Below are 21,736 nucleotides of genomic sequence, written 5' to 3'. Positions count from 1 at the left end.
CCATTATGCCACATTACCTGCAAATGTGCTTCTGTTTTACGTGGTCTTAGCTTCGGAACCTTTTCTCTCTTTTTCCAGCGTTGTTCTGGTGTGTGCTCTACAGGCATTTTACTTGTGCTTTTTACATGAATCGTTTGTTAGGATGCTTTCCTTGATAAGTAACAGAAACCTAACTCATCTGGCTCAAACAATAAAGGGATTTATTAGCTCACATACCTGGAAAGTCCAGAGGCAGGGTTTACTTAGAGGTTATTGACTCAGCAGCTCAGTGATGTCATAAAGGACCCACTTTCTTTCCTTCCCCTGACTTACTTCAGCAGTGCCAGCTTCATCCTCAGGCCTGTTTCCCCCATGGAGGCAAAAAGGCAGCAGTTCCAGGCTTCTTGTCCACCTGTCACCCCCTCCAGTAGAAAAAAAGCCCTCTAAGAAGAGCTGTGGTATTTCTTTTCCAAAGCTGTCAATCAGCTCCTTCTTGTATCTCAGCCCAGATTAGGTCACACAAAGTTTCTAAACCAGCCCCTACTGTCAGGGAATGCCATGTTATAACACAGGTTACCTAAACCAGTGACTAGAGAAAAGAGAAGAGTTACTCTAATTGTTTTAGACTAATCAAGCCCCATCCTAGAGCTGGGGATGGGCTCAGCCTACTTGGAAGCAAAGGAGTGAGCAGAGAGAGGTAGATACTTGAATACAAATTGGGAAAAGTTAAAAGAAAGAGAAATGGATGCTGGATAGGAGTCAACAAATACCCGTCACAATCATCTATTTACTTCATTTTAAATGGCCATTATTTTAACAGGGACTTTTTTGCCTAATTACTTCTTTTGAGAAACACAGTATCTTTTTAAAAAGAACATCCTTACTTTGTCACCAAAAAACTGTTGGCAGAGGTAGGAACTAGTTCAGCAGCTGTGTCTGAGGACATGTTTCCCTTTCTTCCTTAGCAAATGAGGTTGTCTTTAGAAGTCTGATGCTCTCTTGACCCACACAGGGCTGTTCCCCATTAATAACCATCACAGCTAAGGCCTGGGCACCTTGAGCTGCTGTGGAAGTTTAGTTAATGCAGCTTCCTTCAGCTGGGCCCTATTCTTCCCCCAAGGATATTAAGACAGGCCCAGTGACCTAGGACAAGGACACAAAATCCCCAACCCCTATAACAGTTGTCTAATAACATGACTATAGCCCTGCCTACCCCTGTTAACTTTAAGTGAATACTTACACAGTCTACAAAGTGACCTGATTACACTGCCTTTCTCATCCTGTGCCGTCCTGAGGGTCCAGCCTTTCAGGCAGCCCATGAACAAGGTTTGAATGATACTTTTCCAACTCTGATGACTAGTGTCGTGGTGATGTTCTAGCACTGCATCTGTAATCTATCATTCCCCACCTTAATACATAATTACTCCTGCAAACATGATTTAAGAATAATTTAGTAACGGGTGCCTGCTACTTGCCAGACACTGCTTTGCCTACACTGTATGTTGACAATTGGAGGCAGAAACAGGGAACTTGAACAACTGATTCCTGTGAGCCATTCCTCACTTGTTTGACAGCTAGGTATGGAGAGAGAACCAGAGCATGTAGGTGGCACCTTTGCACTGTTTAAAATTCCAAACAGCTAAAAACTCACTTGAGGAGGCAGTTCTTTTCTGGGCTGCAGGCTACCAGCATCCCCCCTCTTACAGATTCTAGGCATTTGGTTAAGTAGTTCCTTAACTCTAAAGCAGAATATAAATTTTAGAACCCATCATGGCCTCCCACTTCAGATTTTTTTAATGCATGTGACTGGAGACTAAAAATTTTTAAAGCTAGATTTTCAATTTGTATCCAAGAGGTGGCACCATAACGCAGTAGCAGAAAACCACACAGGAACGGACTCTTAATTCCTTTTGAAGTGAGCAGTACTATTAGGAAATCCCTTCTGTAGTGCCTGACTACCAATGTCACAATCTCTTATCCTTCTTGTCTAGTCTTCTCAGAGACATTCCTTAGACTTAGTCCCCTCATACCTTGAGTTTAGCATAGGCCAGAGTGTGGCATTAACCAGGGCCGGCTGAGTACTCAGGAGTCTCGGGTCAGTACTTTGGTGGAGCCAGCGAGGTCCTGAGTGCCTTAATTTTGCAAATTTCAGAAATCCCATTTAGTCAGTGTTTTTGAAAATGGAATTGGGCTGGAAAATTAACAAGGAATTAATTTATAAAAGGATGCCAATTTATTAATTTGAGTGAAGAACGTACCTGCCAAATAGACTGTGTAGTGGGATCCTCAGCACCTTGTGTCCCTTTGGGAAATCTCGTCCAGAAGCCAGTCATCATTTGAAGCTTGGAGAGCTTGGGGTCAGAGCCAGGGAACTTAGGGGCCAGAAGCAGGGAGCTATGACTGTCTAGAGCTCCCATTTCTGCTGCAGGGATAGACATATTTATCTTACCAGCCCCTCTCCTGGGACAACACTGAATACTGATGCTTCATGGCACAGGAGCTCCCTTTTTCCAGGCTCCAGAAGACCACCTAACTCTGCTCACATAGGCTTTTTTCAGATAATCCTTATAATTCAACTGATACAAGTTTTCAGCATTTTATAATCCTATTCTAGCTGTGTGCCACAGGGTCCATCTAGTCCCCTTATTAGAGTTTGGCAGGGGTGAATCCCCAAACTTTGCAACACAAGGTACAGAGTCTGTGGGCATTTCTACGTGCAACTCATCTCATCCATGATGTGGTTTTACTATCACAGTGTCTCTGGAATTGTTTCAGAGTCTTAGGTTTCCCCAGAGATACCTGGGGGATTGGAGTGCTGTGGAGAATAAGGGAGCAAGTCAACAGAACTCCAAGCCTTTAGTCTGCTTCTAGAACTGTGCTGCCAATACACTTGCTGCTGGCCACATGTGGCTCCTGAGCACTTGAAATGTGGCTAATCAAATTTTAAAGTAAAAAAATAAAAGCATCGTAGAAATAAAAGCCCTGCTGGGAACGACACAACAGAGAAGAGGCTGAATATATGACATGGAGTTTAGAGAGCAGGCTAGAGAAAGGTGAGCAAAGACAGGAAAATGACAGATACAGAAGTCAGACAAAGGAAAACCAACACATGCATGACTGGAGAAGAGAACCAAAGAAATGGAACAGAAGAACAAAGACTTAAAGATATAATCGAGAAAGTATTGGAGGACTTCCCCGGTGGTCCAGTGGTTAAGATGCCACACTTCCACCGCAGGGGGCATGGGTCCGATCCCTGGTCAGGGAAGTTCCACATGCAGCGCATTGCGGCCCCCCCCAAAAAAAGAAAGAAAACATTGGAGAAATAGAAGATAAACTTACATAATGAAAGGTGCAGTGTCCTAGGTGAAATACTGACAGTGATCATCAACAATGAAACACAACCTAGTAAAGTTCTCCTAAAGTAAAGAAGCCTGTGGCCATCTAGACAAAACGCTGAAGTCATAGGGAGAGAGGAGACACATACATGAATACTCGTATGTTGCTGATGGGAATGTAAATTGCTACAATGCTTTAGAAAATGTGGCAGCATTTATTAAAATGAAATAATACAGGTTTTTTTAACCCAACAATTCTACTTTTGAGACTACCCCACAGAAGACATAAAATAAAAGCATTCAAAAGATATATGGACAAAAGCAATATGGCATTGTTAAGTAGGGGCAAAAAAGGAAACAACCTAAGTGTCTACCTATAGGAGAATGATCATATAATCAATGGTATATCCATGTTATACAATATCATGTTATTAAAATTAAGTCATTAATTTTTAATCTATAGCTAGTGACCTGGAGTGATGCCTATTATAATATGTTGTGTGAACAAAGAATAATATACACATATGTGTGTGGGTTTATATATATAACCTCACTTTAGTAGGAAAGGAAAAACGTGCATATACCAAATTTATATATATATTTGTGTGGGCATGGTGAAAGAGACAGAAGCATCCACAACAAGCCAGCCACTGGTTGGATGAAGATTATTCATATTTGTCTAGTTTTACTTTTTACAGTATTATTTTGTATACACACAAAACATATAGTGAAGGAAACTTTAAAATGAGAAACACAAACACACACACACACACAAGAGAAAGCTCTGGCCTTTAGCCATTACAGCAGCTTTATTTACCTGATTCAGACAAAGAGGCTGGTGATCCTTTAGGGAGTTGAAGGCACTGGCCGTGGAAAAAAACCATGAGATCATCATCACATCGTCCCCTGAAGCTGTCTCAGGAGAAGTCACTGAAACCCGGAGAAAATCTAACCAGTAATTAATACGTGAGGCTCTCTGTATCCCTCAGGGACAGGAATGAAAACAACTGAATTAGCCCATCAGCACATGGAGACTGGTGAAAGATCTCAGCAGCACTTTTTGCACCCAAGTCAGCCCAGAGGTACCCCACTCTACTTGTGGGGTAGTGCCCACTGAATGGGCACTGGGTATGTGCGCAGCCCAGTGATGTGTACTTCAGGCAAATGCTTTCACTTAATCCTTCAAGGGGGCAGTCAAATCACATATTAGCAATTTTGATGAGGATGACTTGTCCTCGTTAACATCCTCCCATGCCGTCCTGTAAATCTTAAAATCCGGGGGTATTATCCACAGCTCATCCCGTTTTCCAGTCTGACAGCACTGGTAACAAGCTACTCAGATACAAACGTATCTCTGGCACATGCGGGCCTCAGCTGTGTCACACCAGCTTCAGTCACTTCCTCATAAGCCCTGGCATATCCTAATACAGCAGCCCTACTGACTGAGACCCATGGAGCCGGCCTGGCCCTCTCTCCCCCCATCTCCACAGGTCATGGGATCTCTGCTCCCATCCCTATTTCTCCTAAAAGCTGGTCCCAGTAGAGGTCAGTCAAACCTCTAGAAAGGAGGAAATATTTGCTCTCAAGGCTACCTTAGAGTCCAATAGTATAATCTACTACTTGAATCTAGTTGTTGATTTGGCTCCAAAATAATCTGATGTAGCAGGACCCAGGAAAATACCCATTTAGATAGAATAGAATGTCACATCTGAATATATCTGAATTCTTAAGTATTAATCTAAAAATTAACATCATTAATTTCTACAAATGTCAAGAATATGTACTGCTGTTGGTCTTAATTCATTCTAAATTAAAAACTGGAGAATTTTAAACGCATACCTAAGCTTATAAATAGAGGAAACATTCTCTGAGTGACCTATATAATTAGGTTTTTCATACAGAATTAGCCAAAGCCTAATGTATTTCAAAGTTCCCATTTATATATATATATATCAAATATGCTTTAGTTAAAACACAAGACATTGAAAGACAAAGCCCAAACAAGCGTTTCAGTGAATAGTTTATATATAATACCTCAATTTGTCTAACATTACCAGAGTAAACGCTTTCACAAGTAACATTTCCAGCTAACTGAAGTTATCCAACAAGCTACCTCAAGCTGGGAATATTTATTTCCTACATTTCTTAACAAGAACAAAAATTCCCAGGCTTCCCTGGTGGCGCAGTGGTTAGGAATCCGCCTGCCAGTGCAGGGGACACAGGTTCGAGCCCTGGTCCGGGAAGATCCCACGTGTCGCAGAGCAACTAAGCCCGTGCGCCACAACTACAGAGCCTGCGCTCTAGAAACTGCAAGCCACAAATACTGAGCCTGCACACCACAACTACTGAAGCCCGCGCGCCTAGAGTCCGTGCTGTGCAACAAGATAAGCCACTGCAACGAGAAGCCCGCGTACCACAAGGAAGAGTAGCCTCCGCTCACCATAACTAGGGAAAGCCCGTGCGCAGCAACAAAGACCCAACGCAGCCAAAAATAAATAAATAAATTTAAAAAAGAATTATAGCCTTTAAAAAAAAAGAATAAAAATTCCCTTTCACTATAAACAATAGTGCTAATTAAAAGAAGTCAAAGGCCCAGAGCATAGATTTCCATACACAGCCAAATCTGTTTAGGTTGAGTGAATCAAACAGAATACAAAGTCTAGGAAAATTTTTAAGGTGTTAAAAAACTGTGAAACAGGAATCTAGAAAAATGGTACAGATGAACCGGTTTGCAAGGCAGAAATAGAGACACGGATGTAGAGAACAAACGTATGGATACCAAGGGGGGAAAGCGGGGCGGGCCGGGGGGGGGGGAGGAATGAATTGGGGAGATTGGGATCGACATATATACACTAATATGTATAAAATAGATAACTAATGAGAACCTGCTGTATAAAAAAATTAAATTAAAAAAAACTGAAACAAAGTGTAGTGCTTTCATTAGAGTTCAAAATCAGTGATATCAGTAATCTTCAGGGTAAAAGATCATTTCTTTCCTTTTTGGTATTCTGAACTTAAAACTGACATTTCATTACCCTTAATACTGTCATAAAGTTCTATATTTTCCTTTAGGAGAATAAAATACAAAGGGAAAATTACATCCTTGTCTGTTGAGCATTATGTTATAAGGAATGCAGCTTTGGAAACCAAAACCATGCTGGAGATCTTACTGGCTGTCTTTTTCCTATATGGTTTCAAGAACCTAAAAACTATTCTTAGAGCAGTGACACAAGGTTACTACACTCTGGATAACCTCAAATCCTTCTAGCACTCAAGGAAAAAAAAAACCAACAGTTCTCTATCTAAGTCTCTAGCATCTGTCTCAAATTGATATTAATTTGATGTGTTCCATAATGAACATTCAACATTCTCAAGTCAGTGCCAATTTCCAAACAGCAAATGCCAGTAATTTTGGCTCAACTTTTATATAAACTTTCTTTCTTCCATATTTGTTTTTTTCTTTTTTTTTTTTTGGCCACACCACAGGATCTTAGCCTCCCAGTCAGGGGTTGAACCCAGGCCATAGCAGTGGAAGTGCCGAGTCCTAATCACTTGGAACGCCAGGGAATTCCCCCTTTCTTCCATATTTGAAGTGTTTGTTATTTTCTGAAGGATATAATGTCTTATTCTTTTGCTAATTCATGTAATAATTCACATAAGGAAACAATCGCAAATCTTTAATTCTCAAGCTGCCTACCTCATTTTCTATCAGTTATTCTACATACTTTATTATATCAACACTATGCTTTACAATTTATCAAATCCTTCCCTGCCATTGATTAAACAAATGTTTATGCAGCACCAATTATGTACCACTGGGGTTTTAATGGTCACGAGCTTTAGTTTCTATTCTCAAGCTCTCATATGTTTGGTCACTTATTTTTATGATAACCCTGTGAGAGTGACAAGGGAAGGTGTTGTCCCCATTTTTGCAGGTGAGCAAATAAGCTCAAAGTTTAAGTGATTTTCTCAAGGTCAGATATCTTGGAGCCAGGATTCCTTATGCTCAATGTATATGCTATTACAACAGACTACCTATTTGAGATTAATTCCATTTGACAGTTCTAATTCTTTCTTCGCCACTTTTAAATGATCCTTAAGTTGGTTTGGTGTTCTTTTCTGTCTCTCCCATATGAAGCAGAAACCATGCCTTTATTTCTTCCTGGTTTTAAGCACACAGGGAGCAGTCTGATAATGACTGTTGCTTAAAAAAAAGAAAAACCACTACCACACAGATTACTCATGCAGAATGCAGAAATAACTCATGTTAAAAGGAGGACTCTTCTTATATTTTCAAGTAGAGTTGATACTCAGACCATATGTACCCTACTGTTACAGTGTTAAAATATTTAAATACTGTTAGAAAATACTCTTCTTCTGAGCTTCCTGAGAGGCATCCCTCACTCCAACCCTGTCCCTTGGTTCCAGATATCTAATTAGTGTCAACAGCTGGCACAGCAGAGGGCCTCCAGGATCCTGCTCTAAAGTTGTGGTCACCTATTGTCCCAGCTGGTCAGTGGCTGTGCTTTATCAGTTGACAGATATTTTTAATAACCCATCTGCTTTCAGAGAAGATCTTGGGGTACAGTCAAGCCATTCTTAACTCTCTGGGCTAAATATTCTGTAGTATCAAGGCCTATCTTAATGTACCAGCACTGGCTTGTTGCCTATTGATTTACAAGGGTACACAGAAAACCCTTATCTTATTGTTAAAATTTTATTTACATCTGAGTGTGAGTACTTGGTTTATCAAATCCTTTCTAATAAAATAGTTACCTGAAAGAATGGCTCTTCAGGAAGTGGGGGTGGAGGGGAGAGTTGGATCCAGAGCATGTAGAAGTAGTACCTGGAGATGTCAACCTCAACGGCCTAGAGTGGAGTGCTAAGAGAGAAGGCAGCAGAAGGCAGATTCAGGAAGTTGCCTTTTAATACCTTTGACCTATGATGAAACTTGTACTCTTACTTAATATTATTCTTACACTAAATAAACCTTTTTCAACAGATAGGAGAACAGAGTAATAAAAAATCAAAAAGCTCATCTCTAGTGAATGGGCTACCTGCCAAAATTTGAGAGAGAATACTTATAAGTATTTTATTTGAATAAAACCATTATAATGGCCATTAAAATGATGTGAAATACAATGATCACTCTGAAAGGAAGTTACAGCATCACTGGATTTACAAAGGGGAAGCAGCAAAGGTGCACATTTGGAGGTGAACATAACATTGTAAAATCAACCCACATTAAATACCATAAAAGTAAATACAAAATGCAGCATTGTTTACATATGATTGAAAAGGAAGGGAACATTGCAGGGTTAAACTTTTGTATAATGCGTGAATTCTGACCTGGTATGTTTAAGTTAGCAAGAAACCTTAGAGTTTGTATAAAATTACTGGGTGCCTTAATTCCACCTACCACTAGATCAAGATATTGAAACTGAGAATGATTCCTTCCTGATTTTACAGGTTTATTCTTGATATCCCTCTAAAAAGAGACCAGAACGATTGTGAAGATGATTCATACCTACAGAGTAATTAAAGTACCACAGTCACATAATAACAAAAGCCAAACGAAATATACTATAACTGTTTTCCTTTCAACTACTATGTACAATGTATCACAAGTAAGCACAGTTGTGCATTTAGGAGCTGATTGTACTACTTCTGTAAAATATTAGGAATGAGCACATCCGAGTACAGGGATACTTCCTTACCTTACAAAGTAAAAGCAAGCATTTTCTATGTAAAATTTTTATTTCTGTGTAAAACAAAGAACTCCTGAAAGTCAAACAAGGAAAAACTTCACAACATTCAAAGCACTATTAAGTCATGAAATAAAGAAGAATCTGAGGTAGAAGTCAAGCAATATAATCCACAACCTTTTTAGGGGAGTATTTATTGATATTTCCAGCAGCCATCATATCTCTCCAGTAAGATCTAATTTTAAAAAAGTCTCAAGTTCCAAAACATCAATCCACTCTCTACAATCAGATGTAAAACTATGACCAACAGAAAATACAACATAAACTTTTATCATGTTAACAGAGTAAATGGTTTTACTAAAAGCTGCTGACATTTCTATCAGTAGTAGCCATAGGGAGGCCGCTGGTTGTAACCATAGTGTCCATATTGATGGGGGTAGTAAGGTTCTTGTCTGTGCTGCGGGTAATTGTTACCCCAGGATCGCCCATGCCACTGATTGGATCGATTGTCACTTGGCCACCCCCGTCTGCTATCCCTACCTCTAAACTGTCTGTTATCTTGCAACCTACAACAAAAAAACAAAAAGATTTTTATACTTCCCTTAAAAAAAAAAAAAAAAAAAAAACACATGACAAATCTATCCTGGTGCATTTCATTTCTCAATCTAATACTCAGTATACAAAAGAGTAAAAAACATTTTTCTCTACAGAATGTTATAGCACTAGTTATTAAAAACTTTCCTGAGATTCAGATCCAGTATCATACTGGATATATTTAATACTTTGCAGAGAAGAGGTAGACTACAACACCAAACCCCAAATAATAGGATGGTTCTGAAACCTATTCAGTTGTTCAAAAGCAGTATGGTAATATTCCTTCGATCTATTTTGAGGTATCAAATAGAAGTAATTTACATTGCATAAACTTCTTTCTAAAGTAAAACCAAAAACAATATCTTCTTTATGGAATTTAATGCAAAAGTTTTGTAAAAGACTCTAGGTTTTTAAAGCATATTTGCAGAGAAAATAAAATATTAGTCCAGAGAAAGAATATTTTTAAAAAAACCATTATAACACACTCACACACAATTGCATAGCAAGGGGAAAAAAATATGGTGCTGACAAAATATTAAAAGCAAGTATTTACCAGGCACTTACTGTATGCCAAGCAGTTACTAGGCACTCGGTATACCACACTGCACAAAAACACTGATCCCTGCCCTCACTGGCCTTGTGGGCTAGCAGATTCAAGCTATCCTCTCCCAGATCAGCCACTGGCATTTACTGTTCTGAAGTAATACATACCGATTGCCTCTATTTCTTTGGTTCCCACCAGCTCTGCTATTCCATTCCTCAACAATTGGAGGGGACTCAGGAGGGCGTTTCAGGTATTCCTGGTACTCTTTGTCATCTTCTGTGAATCTACTGGCAAACATCTCTTCAAAATTTGGAACAGCTTCAGAAGTGTCAGTCATTCTGAAATTCTGTACAGTTTTTAATATGTTTCTATTAGAATTTTTTTTTTAAGTAACACTATCTTCACCAGATAGTGGAAAACAAGAAGTAAATACTTTTAGGCAGGGTATTCATAAAAGTCCTTGTGTACTTTTAAACCTAAGATAGACTAGATTCAATTCAGTACTTCTTGATTACTATAGTACAGGCATTGTGCTAACTAGGAGCCTGGGATACAAAGATGAACGATATATCATGATTGTTGTTATATATCATCATCAATATATCATCAGTGTTGAATCGTAAGGTAATAGGAAGAACCAAGAAGAGAAAATTAATTGGATTTAGCCATTAGGAGGTGATTAGAGTATAAGGGATTAAAACAGGACTAAAATTAATTAAGAAATAACTGGAAGGTAAGGAAGTAGAAATCTACACTGCTTAAAGACCAAGCTTTCAAGAGGCTTGGCTGGAAACAGAGACAAAACACAAAGGGCAGTAGCTACGGGGTTATTGGAAGGTTACCTCTTTTTTCCCCAGGCTACAACACCTGAAGTTGTTTGTAGGAAAATAAAAGAGCCAATAAAGAGAAAGACTGTAAATACAGTAAAGACATGAAAACAGAAAGGCAAATAAGAAGGCCTTTAAACACACAGCTACTAAGGTCTAGGGTAACTACTTTATAATGGTATTCAATATATTCTTATTCCAGGTTCTGTGACATATGAAAAAAACTACTATAAATATTATTTAATGGCTATGAAAACTGAAATCTGTATCAGCTGGGTTTTCCAGGCAATTACGGACTCACTTTTGAAGCAGTATTTCTTCACCCAAATTTTCAGAGAGCCCTCTACCTCTGAGAAGAGATTTGACTTAGGCTGCGGCAGCCTAATCCTTGATAAACCAGGGGAGAAAGAGTTCACTTCTTTTCATCTTTACCCAAGACCTGGAAGGCAGCCCTAGCAGTATTTCCAGTCCTTCCTTGATGGAGTCCCATCCCCTACCTTTCCTCACCTAAACCCCATCTTTCTGTTCTTTGCCTCAAGACCACGAAAATCTGTTCTATGATTTGGGGCATATGTGACATCATGCTAAAACTTTAAAACCAAATCTCCCTTATCTGATGTCCTAAAATTATTTTTCTTCCTGTATTACTTCAGTTTATAATAAAAAGTCTTTGTCAAAGAGATGTGATACTGGAAGACAGCTTTTTCATTAGTTTTTCTTTCCTCCAAATCCCTCAAAACATATGCAAATATTTATAATACTACCCTTGTCCCAACAAAATTAAAGATTATTATTTGGATGCAAGAAACAGTATCTACATGTCTTACCCTCCAGGCCTCTGCTCTCTTTCAGTATGTCTTATTAAATACCAATGTGTCTGGGATTGGCAAACAGATGTCAAATTCTCAAATCCAGGGTATGGTTTAAAATAAATTCAGCAAATTAAAGGCGTGCCTTGATTCCTATAGGAATCACAGAAATCACCAGAAATACGACCCATACCTAACCAGAGGGGCGGTAAAAATCATAAGCCAAGGCAAATGTGCTATTCTAACGTTCTTCCAGGATCCCCCTCCCACAAACAAACAAATGTGTATCATCTTTATAATTACTGGTGAGAATGAAATTTAAATAGAATTTTAACTGATCCAAGCTTTACTTACCCCAGGGATTTGAGGCAGCTGTACCGTTTAATGTTTAGATTGTTTAGATCTATGGGAAGAAAAACAAAACAAAACTTGACTCCCTTGAAAGAAACCCTCAAAAGGTGTGTGTCGTGGGGACAGGAACCATAAAGGTTAATGAAGTGGTAGCATTAAAAGTACTCTAAAGACTTGCGACGTTAATTCCAAAGAGGGAACTGGAGCTTAAAGTGCCACCGAAGAGCTAGAAGATGCTACTCAAAACCAATGAGCTAGTTCGAGCATGAATAACAACTTCACAAAGTATGTTCTTTTCTGTTGGAAAACACAGGGTACAGCCTTTCAGATATGTACTCGAAGACTACTAGTTTTTTGACCCTAAATAAAACCACACAGAACTTTCGCTGCAGGCCACTAACCTTGTAAATGACTACCCAGAATGGGCTTTCGTTGCCCTGGGAGATGAACCCAGAGAACTAACCGACGAAGACACGGACTGAGAACCACTGCTTTTTTCAGTCCTCTCTCACAGCACACCAGCGCCTGTCTATCAACGCTTTGACTGATGCGCTCCTTCTTAAGCACCTCGGCCCCAGATACGAAGGAAACTGGAGGCCGCGAGGAGTAAGCGGCTTCCGGTCTCGCCAAAGGATCTAGTCTCGTAACGGCAGAGCGAGAGGACACCTCGCCGGCCACTCAGCTCTGCCCGCCCGGTTCCCTCCTCCCCGCGGCCCCGAATGAGCGACACACACACACACACACCCCCACGCCCAGGGCTGTATGTATCCCGCTCGGGCCGGACTCCGCCGGCCGGACGCTCACGGAAACCTACCTCCGAGCCAGAACACCGTCACAGGACCTCCTGACCGCTTCAGCTCTCCAAGGTAACAGATCCACTTTGGGCAGACTCCGACCATGGCCTGACTTCCGCTTCCGGCGCGCTAAGGCCGAGGCGGGCCTGTGAAGTCTCGCGGTATCTTCGGCGAACCCTGTGGATTTTTCCCAATTCTTCCAACGTTGGTGGCTGGCCTGGAGCTTACGAGGGTGGTGGGTTGGCGGGCTAAAGGTGATGCTGCTCACCGTGCGCTTTCAGTCTGCCTAGTGGCTGTACAGGAGGAGACGCATCGCTGTATATTGAGCCCCCTTGACTGGGAGCCGGTGACGGGTAGGGACGGAAGTTCTGGAACTTCTGTGCCGAGCGGGGAGGGAAAGGCTACTTCCGGTCGCCTGCGCCGGGAGTCTTTGTGAGGAATGCGAGGCGAGGGCAGGCGGTGGAAAGTAGACACGAGTGGATTCCTTCAGTGGCGCTACACCTTTCACTCCTGTCCAGGCAAGCTTCGGTAGTAAGATTTCGGTAGTCTGTTTTGTACGTGTTTTTGCCAAAACACAGACCCGCTCTGCTCCAGCCTAAGTCGTCAGTATCTAGCTACCTCCAGGAGTCTTGGTCATTTCTTCTGGGATGTTCAGTAGGTGTTATAAACGCTGCATATTCTCAGATATATCTTGGCCTCCTCCCTCCCAAATTGCTTTCCAGTCTGGGTACCCCTTTTGGTTAATACTCTCATGAGTTTCCAGCTTGGAAACATCGATGTCTACATTTGATGCCATTTCTTTCTTTCCCTTGCTCCCATCAGTTGCTAAGTTCTGTCGATTCTACCCTACATTAATTCTGGCATCCATCCACTCTCCGTACCCACTGCCTCGCCTAGTCAAAGTTGTCATTATCAGCCCCTGGACAGTGGGAATGTGATACCGTTCTCATTGGTGCCCTTCCTCTAGCGTCACTCTCCTACCTGCCCATCGTACACATCGCTGCTGTAGGCTTACTCATCTTTAAGATGATAGAAAATCTTCATCGGCTCCCTGTTGTAGATTAAAGGCCAAATTTTTTTAACTTTGGATTCAAAACTATTTTCTGCTGTCCGTCTTTCATTCTCCGTTTGGCCATATCAAACCAGACTATGTGAAGCGCCTCATTGATGAACTACCCATTACCTTTCTTTAGAGGCTCGTGTCTCTTTCTGCTTGGAATACTCTTCCCTCCCCATCGTCTCGGGATGTTGAAATTCTATCCGTTAAAGCTGAATGAAGTAACATCTCCATCTATAAATAAGTTTTCCTTCCACTGAATGTCCATTATGCTTTCTGAGCCGTTTTTCATCTATTCATTCAGTTATTACCACTTTCTAAGTTAGAACTAAATTATTTATGTGGAAGTCTTTTCCCCCTAGTAGACTACATTCATTCTACATTCATTTCTACATCCTGGAGTGAGTAACATTGTACTTTGTATAAAGTAAGCACTCAGTAAACATTTGTGGAGAGAATGATGAACTATGAATGTTCCAAGCCACGTTTTAGAGACATTAACCTAGCTAAAGTGTATAGGATAGTATGGATGGGAAGATATGATAATCTTGGTGTTGGGTAGTAAAGGTGAGAGCAGAAAGACCAGGGTTACAGTAATTGAGTGGTTATAGTAACCAAGTGGATGATGGGAGACAAGGATCAGGAGGAATCAGGAAAGACTCCTGTTCAAGTCTGGAAAATTGCAACTGAGAAGGGATATCTATAGCATGAGTTGGTTTTAAAGCAAAAATGAACTCAGAGCTCAAAAAAGATTTGTAGAATTTGAGATAGTAGGGAAATATTCAAAAGAAAAATTTTAGGCGGTTGTTAGAAATACAGGACTAAAGCTGATGAAAGACAAATGTGTGAGTCATCCATGAAGAAACAGCAGTTGAAATCATCAGTGTATATGATCTTTCCAAAGGACAAAGTATTTATAGAGAACAGAAGGCCAAGACCTGTGCCTCAGGAAATACCCATATTTAGGAAGGAGGAATACGAAATGTAAACTTTGGGGCTTCCCTGGTGGTGCAGTGGTTGAGAATCCCCCTGCCGATGCAGGGGACCTGGGTTTGTGCCCCGGTCTGGGAAGATCCCACCTGCCACGGAGCAGCTGGGCCCGTGAGCCATGGCCGCTGAGCCTGCGCGTCTGGAGCCTGTGCTCTGCAACGGGAGAGGCCACAACAGTGAGAGGCCCGTGTACCACAAAAAAGAAATGTAAACTTGAAGAGGAAATTGGAATAAATATGGGTATCAATGTAACAGTTGAAAAACTCAGGCAAATGCTTGCCTACTTGGTATCAGCAGTCAGGGAGGATTTTGGGGAAAAGCGTTCTTGAGGCCAGCTTGCTGGTTTCCCTGTGACTTTATTATGGTGTTATTTCTGGGTAATAAAGACTTACATAGAAAAGAGTATATTTCTTTTCTTTAAATTCTAAAGTGGCACTTAGGAGCTCCTAGGCTTCAGAGAGTCTCTGTGAAAAAAGTTTAGGTTATTCTAGCCAATTTTGAAATGAAACGATTTATGCCCATAATGTTTTCTCATATTCTGATATCAGTTATTATATTTCACTTTCTGGCATCACTAAAAAGCCTTTAAGCACCAAAACTTGTTCATTGGAACCGCTTTTGATAGAAATATACATAAAATGTAGTACTTACTTCCCTACCATAACCGGAGTAAATGGGCCGTAATTTAATCTTTGCTTGGCAACTAAAGATAATTGTTATTGCATCAATTATTATATTCTGCTGGATAGTAATGTCTTTGGGCCTGTTGATACATATGGAAAAGATTGCCTTTTATTAGTTGACTTTGCTGTCTCTGTTATTACTGTTGTATCTCAGTGTTTTATCTTCTTGCAGCTTTATAAATTGACCTAATTTTACCCATCATTTAAAGCCTAACTTTGACCCAGTTTGATCTAGAGGCAAACATACTAGCAGAAATCCCTGGGGAATTGTGGCATCAAAAGAGATTTCAGAGGCTGAGTGAATTTAGACAGTGACCATTTTAAAAATGATGAAACTGAGGCCGAAGAGGTTATATAATTTACTCAAATGCACAGCCAGTAAGTGGCAGAGCAGGATTTGGACCAAGTCTGTGATACTTCAGAAGGCCTTGCTTTTTCTTCAGTGAATCACTGTTTTCTCCTTTTCATTCCCTACTCCACAAATCTTGAGCCACATTAAACCACATTGCTGTTGCTACACAACCCACACTCTTCCACTCCATGGTTGATATGGAGCCCCAGAAAGCAGGAACTCCTGCAGCCTCCCCACCAAAAGGTGAACTCTACACGGTACCTGTTTCCTCACATTGCTTACCTTAAAAAAAATCTCTTGAAGGTGTATCTCATAGGCAGAACCCAAGTCAAATGACTTGTCCCTAACTAAAAGGAAAGCTGGGCAAGTGAACTTCTAATATCCTTCTTGGAGAGGTAGTACTCATAAGGTAGTAAATTGTCTGAACAGAAGAAGGCTATTCAAAAGATGCTTGGGCAGCCGGGAAATGTGACAGTTATCCACTGTACTCTAGTTTACCACTCATCACACTTTGCCTTGTATTATGGTTCATTACATACATAAAATCACAGTATTGAAGCCTTGAACGGGATTATCTGGTTGAATGCTTTTTTTTTCTTAACAAATTCCCCAAGAGATTAAAAAGACTTCTCCAAGACACTTTTCCAAGGTCACAAAATTGATCAGTGGCAGAGCTAGAACTATAACCTTCAGGCATTCTTCATTTATTTTGAATTAAATTAATTCATTAATTTTTTTTTTTTTTTTTGCTGTACGTGGGCCTCTCACTGTTGTGGCCTCTCCCGTTGCAGAGCAACAGGCTCCAGACGCGCAGGCTCAGCGGCCATGGCTCACGGGCACAGCCACTCCGCGGCATGTGGAATCTTCCCGGACCGGGGCACGAACCCATGTCCCCTGCATCGGCAGGTGGACTCTCAACCCCTGCGCCACCAGGGAAGCCCAATTCATTAATTTTTTGAATATCTTTTAGATGCCAGGTACTGTTCTAGGCCATGAAAACATCAATGAATAAGAATAAAAGCCCTGCTCTCACGGAGCTTATATTCTAGTGGAGGAGATAGACAATTAAAAAAAGTGAATATGTATGTGCTATGAAGAGTAATTAAGCAGAGTAAGAGCACAGAGGGTAACAGGCTGCTGCTTTGGAAAGCATGGTCAGGGAATGCGTGCATCATAGTTTTCATCTCAGCCCATTTCCTTATATGGTGGAGTCCCTCACTCTTCCCTCCTGTCAGGAATGTAAAAATTGAATACTTTGTTTATCTTTAACATCCATACCCTTCATAAGGGAGTAAAAGAATATCTCTCTTGGGCTTCCCTGGTGACGCAGTGTTTGGGAGTCCGCCTGCTGATGCAGGAGACACGGGTTCGTGCCCCGGTCCAGGAAGATCCCACATGCCACGGAGCGGCTGGGCCCGTGAGCCATGGCCGCTGAGCCCGGGCGTCCGGAGCCTGTGCTCCGCAACGGGAGAGGCCACAACAGTGAGAGGCCCGCGTACCGCAAAAAAAAAAAAGAATATCTCTCTCATTTCTGGGACAAGGCAGATTTGCTGAGTTTATAGTTTCCTAGACTGTGCCCAGTGACACAATTGAACTTCTGTGCCTATAGCTTGAGTTGGAATTACAGACTCCCAAATGTTCTTTTGTCTTTATATTGTGTTATTCAAACCATCTCCCCCTTTTCACCCCACCCATCCCACTCTATTCACAAGCACACCATCTTTCACAAGCAAAGCACATGAACTCAATAAGTAAGTTCCTAAATGAGAATTGAAAAGTGACAACCTTCCACTCACTTTTTCTGGTCTGGGCAAATCTCAGCATGTTTCCCTGCCCTGATTTTATCTTCTGCAAAATGGGAATGATAATCCGTGCTACTTCTCTGCTTCATAAGGTTATTGTAAGAATTATTTATTGCATATATAAAACACTTTAGGCTCAAGTGAAGAAAGATGCTATGTAAATTCTAACAATAATTAGAGTTGTTATATGTTACATAAATGTTTAATCTCCAAGAAGAAAAAATTTCAAGTTATATGAGGCATTGGTTTAGATTCACATCTGTACGCTTGTGGCTTTAATTACATGAAATTGTTTTGATCAGAGATTACAAAACCTTAATCTAGTCCTCCACCTCAGTGTCATCCTCCCACATAAGGAGTCTTTGTGTAGGGGCCTTTTTTCAGGAGACCACAGAAAGCAAGCCAGTGCTCGTTGCAAGTTTACTACCTATTTCTATTTACCGTAGAAGCCAGTTGATATTGTTAAAGAAATCACAGAAGAAAGAAAGATAAGCAATCTTGGGGATGAAAAAACTATGAATTGGTCTTAATAGGTTGGACTAAAGTCTTTTCCAATTCTAAAATGTGTGATTGTGATATGAAGGTGTTTTCTCACCTTTTTCCTAATGTTATATAAATAAGAGCACAAACTATGTTTTCTAAGTGGACTTAATTTGGACTCAAGTTGCAAAATATCTGCCTATTTCTATTCCATTTGACAGGCCCATCAAGGGCTAAATGATGGCTCTAATCTTTATTATCCTTCCTTTGCTTTTTTGGTGACTGTTTTCTCTGTATGCTCCATTGGCTCCCTCTAGTCATCTACTTTAGTGTCTTGGTCCTATCCACCTCTTCCTCAAATATGTGTGTTACCCGCAGAAGGGACCTTGGAAATGTGTGGAGAGGCCAAGAGACTTGTCCAGAGATTACTCTCAACCACTCCTTCCCCCATAACACCATACTGTCTCCTCCAGGGGCTTTTCCAGAATACTTTTCAGTGAAGTGATAACCACAGTTTGAGTGTTAGACGCATTTCCTAAGCACTGGAAAGTGGCATGAGTAAGTCAGGATCCCTGTCCGAGGGTGAACTTCTGCTCTCTTACCCGTTTTAAGAGGGTGAGTCTTCTCCCAGGCTCCAATCCTGGGTTTTGGCAGGCTTACTGTCCTTGGTGACAGGTAGCTTATTCTGCCCTTTTGGAAGCTGGCCTTGCCTAGTAATCTTTCAAAAGAAAGGTACAAAAAGCCCCATTTAAAACAGATGTTCAAGTGATGCAGTTATCTTCAAAACAAATGAGTAAAATCTAGGGAGTAGAAAGAGCACCAGGCAAGGAGTCAAGAAACCTGAATTAAAATCTTACTCCCTGTGGGTTATCATGCAGGTCACCACCTCTCTGGGCCTTAGTTGTCTCACTTTCTTATTTTGCAGATGAAATTGGAGCGTCAGCATCGGTTCCCTTGATTTCCCAATCTCACACCTACAGTGTGACCTCTTTCTGCCCCCTTGACCTCTTGTCTTCCAGTCTCTTGCCTCTGTGTCTCTGGTCAGTGCACCCTCTGCTCTTCTGGACATCGCCCCTGCAGTTATTCCTTCTCTCTTCTCTGTTTTCAACTCTCCCTCTTTAATGGCTTCTCCCACACCCACACCCACCGCACTGTGTAAACTTGCTCAAGTTTCTCCAGTCTCAAAACAAAACTGATACCCTGCCCTCAATCCTGTGTCCACCTCTGAATATCTCAGATCTCTTTTCCCCTCATGGGGAGTGTCTTACAAAGAGTGCCCACAGCTGCAGCATTCTACCTCCCCCTCTTTTCTATTCACCGCAGTCAGGTTTCTGCCCACAGACACACCACTGAAACCACTCTGACAAAGTTCCCTAGGACAGGGTTGACCTAGGGCAAAATTCAACGACTGCCCCGTCTAAAATCTTCAGTTTATTTAGTATCTGTGCAGCATTTGACACTTTTATCTCCTCCCTCCCTTAAACCTTCTTCTCACTTTGTTTCCAAATTTCTCATGATTCTTTTCTGCCCTGGATTGCTGTTTGTTCTCTATCTCCCTGGCTGACTTCTCATTCCCCTGCTCATGACCCTGTCCCAACTCTCCTTGTGTTGCCTATGCAGACTCAGTCTTTTTATGGCTTCAGCTTCCTGCTCTGTGCTGATGACTCAACAATGGATACCTCTAGCCATCCATCATATCTGAGCTCCTGCATGCTAGATATTTGTATCTGGATGTCCAACAGGCATCTCCAGCACATATCTAAATGTGAGTTCGTCTTTCTTCCTGAACCTGTCCATCTGCCTCTATCTCTGTTTTTGGAGAATGATTCTTCCCAGTTACCCACATCGGAAACCTGGCAGTCATGCTGGACTCCTCCCTCTCTCTCATCCTACCCACCCAGTCCCTCCCCAAGTCCTGTGGACTTCAGCTCCTAACCGTCTCTTCTGTTTGTTCACTCTTCCTTTCTTCCACCACTGTCTTAGTTCTGACCCTCATCACTTCTCATACAGACCATGCTGATAGCCTCTAACTGGTCCCTGTATGCAGCTCTGCTCCCCTCTAGACCCTTCTCCACCCCGTTAGTAGAGTGCTCCATTACTATCCTGAAATGTACAGAAAAGAACTGATGATAATAATGTAGCCGATTCTTGTGTATCTACCAACCAGCCCAGAGAAGGCTCTTTCTAAAACACAAACTGATTCCATTTATCCCTTGATCTGTCCACTTTTCAGTGGTTCCTAGGATGCACTCTAAGCTCCTTGGCATGGAATACAGCCTGTTAAGATTTAGTTCTGTACTATCTGTTCAACCGCATCTCCTGCCACTCCCCCTCAGTGAACTAAACGCACAGCCATATCAAACTGTTTACTTAAAGTTTCTGGAATACTTCATGCTGTGTTGTACACATGTTGTTCCTTCTGTTTGAAGTGCCCTCCCCACTCTGGTAAACCTTAGACTATTACATCATCTTCAGGTGGTCGTCCACATACACCCCCCACCTCTAAGTGGAACTCATTATTTCTTCCTTTATATCTTTAACATATGTAATCAATGCATTTATCACAATGTATTGTAATTGGTTTACATGCACTTAAATTATAAACTCCTTGAGAGTAAGGCTGTATCTTTCACGTCTTTGGCAGTTAGCATAGAGTCTGGCAACGCGATACGTAATTGGTGTTCAGTAAATGTGTATTGATCTGGCCCCTGCCTTCCTCTCCAGTTCTATGTTTGACTAATCTTTTCCCACTTCCTCCCCTCTCAGTACACACTCTACCTAGATAAAGACTCAGCTTACCTCCTGTGCATAGCACGTGTTCCCCAGACACCCCTTTATCATGGCACCTGCATCACTTTATTGAGTCTATCTGTTTTCATGTCCATCTTCCCTACTAGAGTATAAGTGCCAGGAGTCCGCCCCGCCAACACCTAGCACTGGGACTGTCACACACAAGGCAGTGGAGAAGCGTTGTGAACATATGAATGAAGGAGTTAGACTTGCTGATTTTTAAGTTCTCCTTCAACTCCAAACCTATATGATTTGAGGTTCCAAAAACTGTGACATAATCTCAGAGCTTTCTCCCAGCAGATGGTCAGAACAGTTGAAACACCAATTCAAACAGTTGGCAAATATAAAGGTAAACATTTAAGAAAGTGAGCCAGAATGAAGGTGAATCCTCCAAAAGGAGCAAGAACATTGGCAAAACAGTGCATCCATGTAGTCACAGACACCCTCTTTTTGCATCTGATGGTGGGTTCCATATGGTCCCCTCAAGGCATATGACACATATGCGTTGAGAGCTTCTCAGGAGGGTGGTTGACAACCTCCCTATGACTAAACCCGCACTACTAGAAAGGAGCTGAAGGCACATTATTTCTCTGCAGCAAAAATTATTTTTTTTCTTCAGCATGTTATTTTAATTTGCTCATTTT

The 21,736-nt window shown here is 41.3% G+C and overlaps 1 protein-coding gene across 1 annotated transcript; it reads right to left on the bottom strand.

Annotated features, from left to right (window-relative positions):
• Nucleotides 1-8,764: 8,764 nt before the first annotated feature.
• On the bottom strand, nt 8,765-12,196 carry RAMAC (RNA guanine-7 methyltransferase activating subunit). The gene is made up of 3 exons (XM_065872288.1): nt 12,148-12,196; nt 10,325-10,503; nt 8,765-9,585 (listed from the first exon to the last, which is right to left on the bottom strand). Exons 2-3 carry the CDS (start codon nt 10,492-10,494, stop codon nt 9,399-9,401), a joined length of 357 nt encoding a protein of 118 aa, XP_065728360.1. The 5' UTR covers nt 10,495-10,503; nt 12,148-12,196; the 3' UTR covers nt 8,765-9,398.
• Between the last annotated feature and the right edge of the window lie 9,540 nt (nt 12,197-21,736).

This window comes from Phocoena phocoena, chromosome 2 (assembly GCF_963924675.1).
Source record: "Phocoena phocoena chromosome 2, mPhoPho1.1, whole genome shotgun sequence".
Lineage (NCBI taxonomy): Eukaryota > Metazoa > Chordata > Mammalia > Artiodactyla > Phocoenidae > Phocoena > Phocoena phocoena.
The sequence above is the reverse complement of the archived record's forward strand: the minus strand, read 5'-3'. Positions and strand labels throughout refer to the sequence as shown.

Coding starts and splice junctions, on each gene's coding strand:
- RAMAC (XM_065872288.1), bottom strand. CDS start 10,494: ATGACTGACACTTCTGAAGCTGTTCCAAATTTTGAAGAGATGTTTGCC. Junction 9,586..10,324: donor CAAAGAAATAGAGGCAATCG/GTATGTATTACT, acceptor TTTTTGTTGTAG/GTTGCAAGATAACAGACAGT.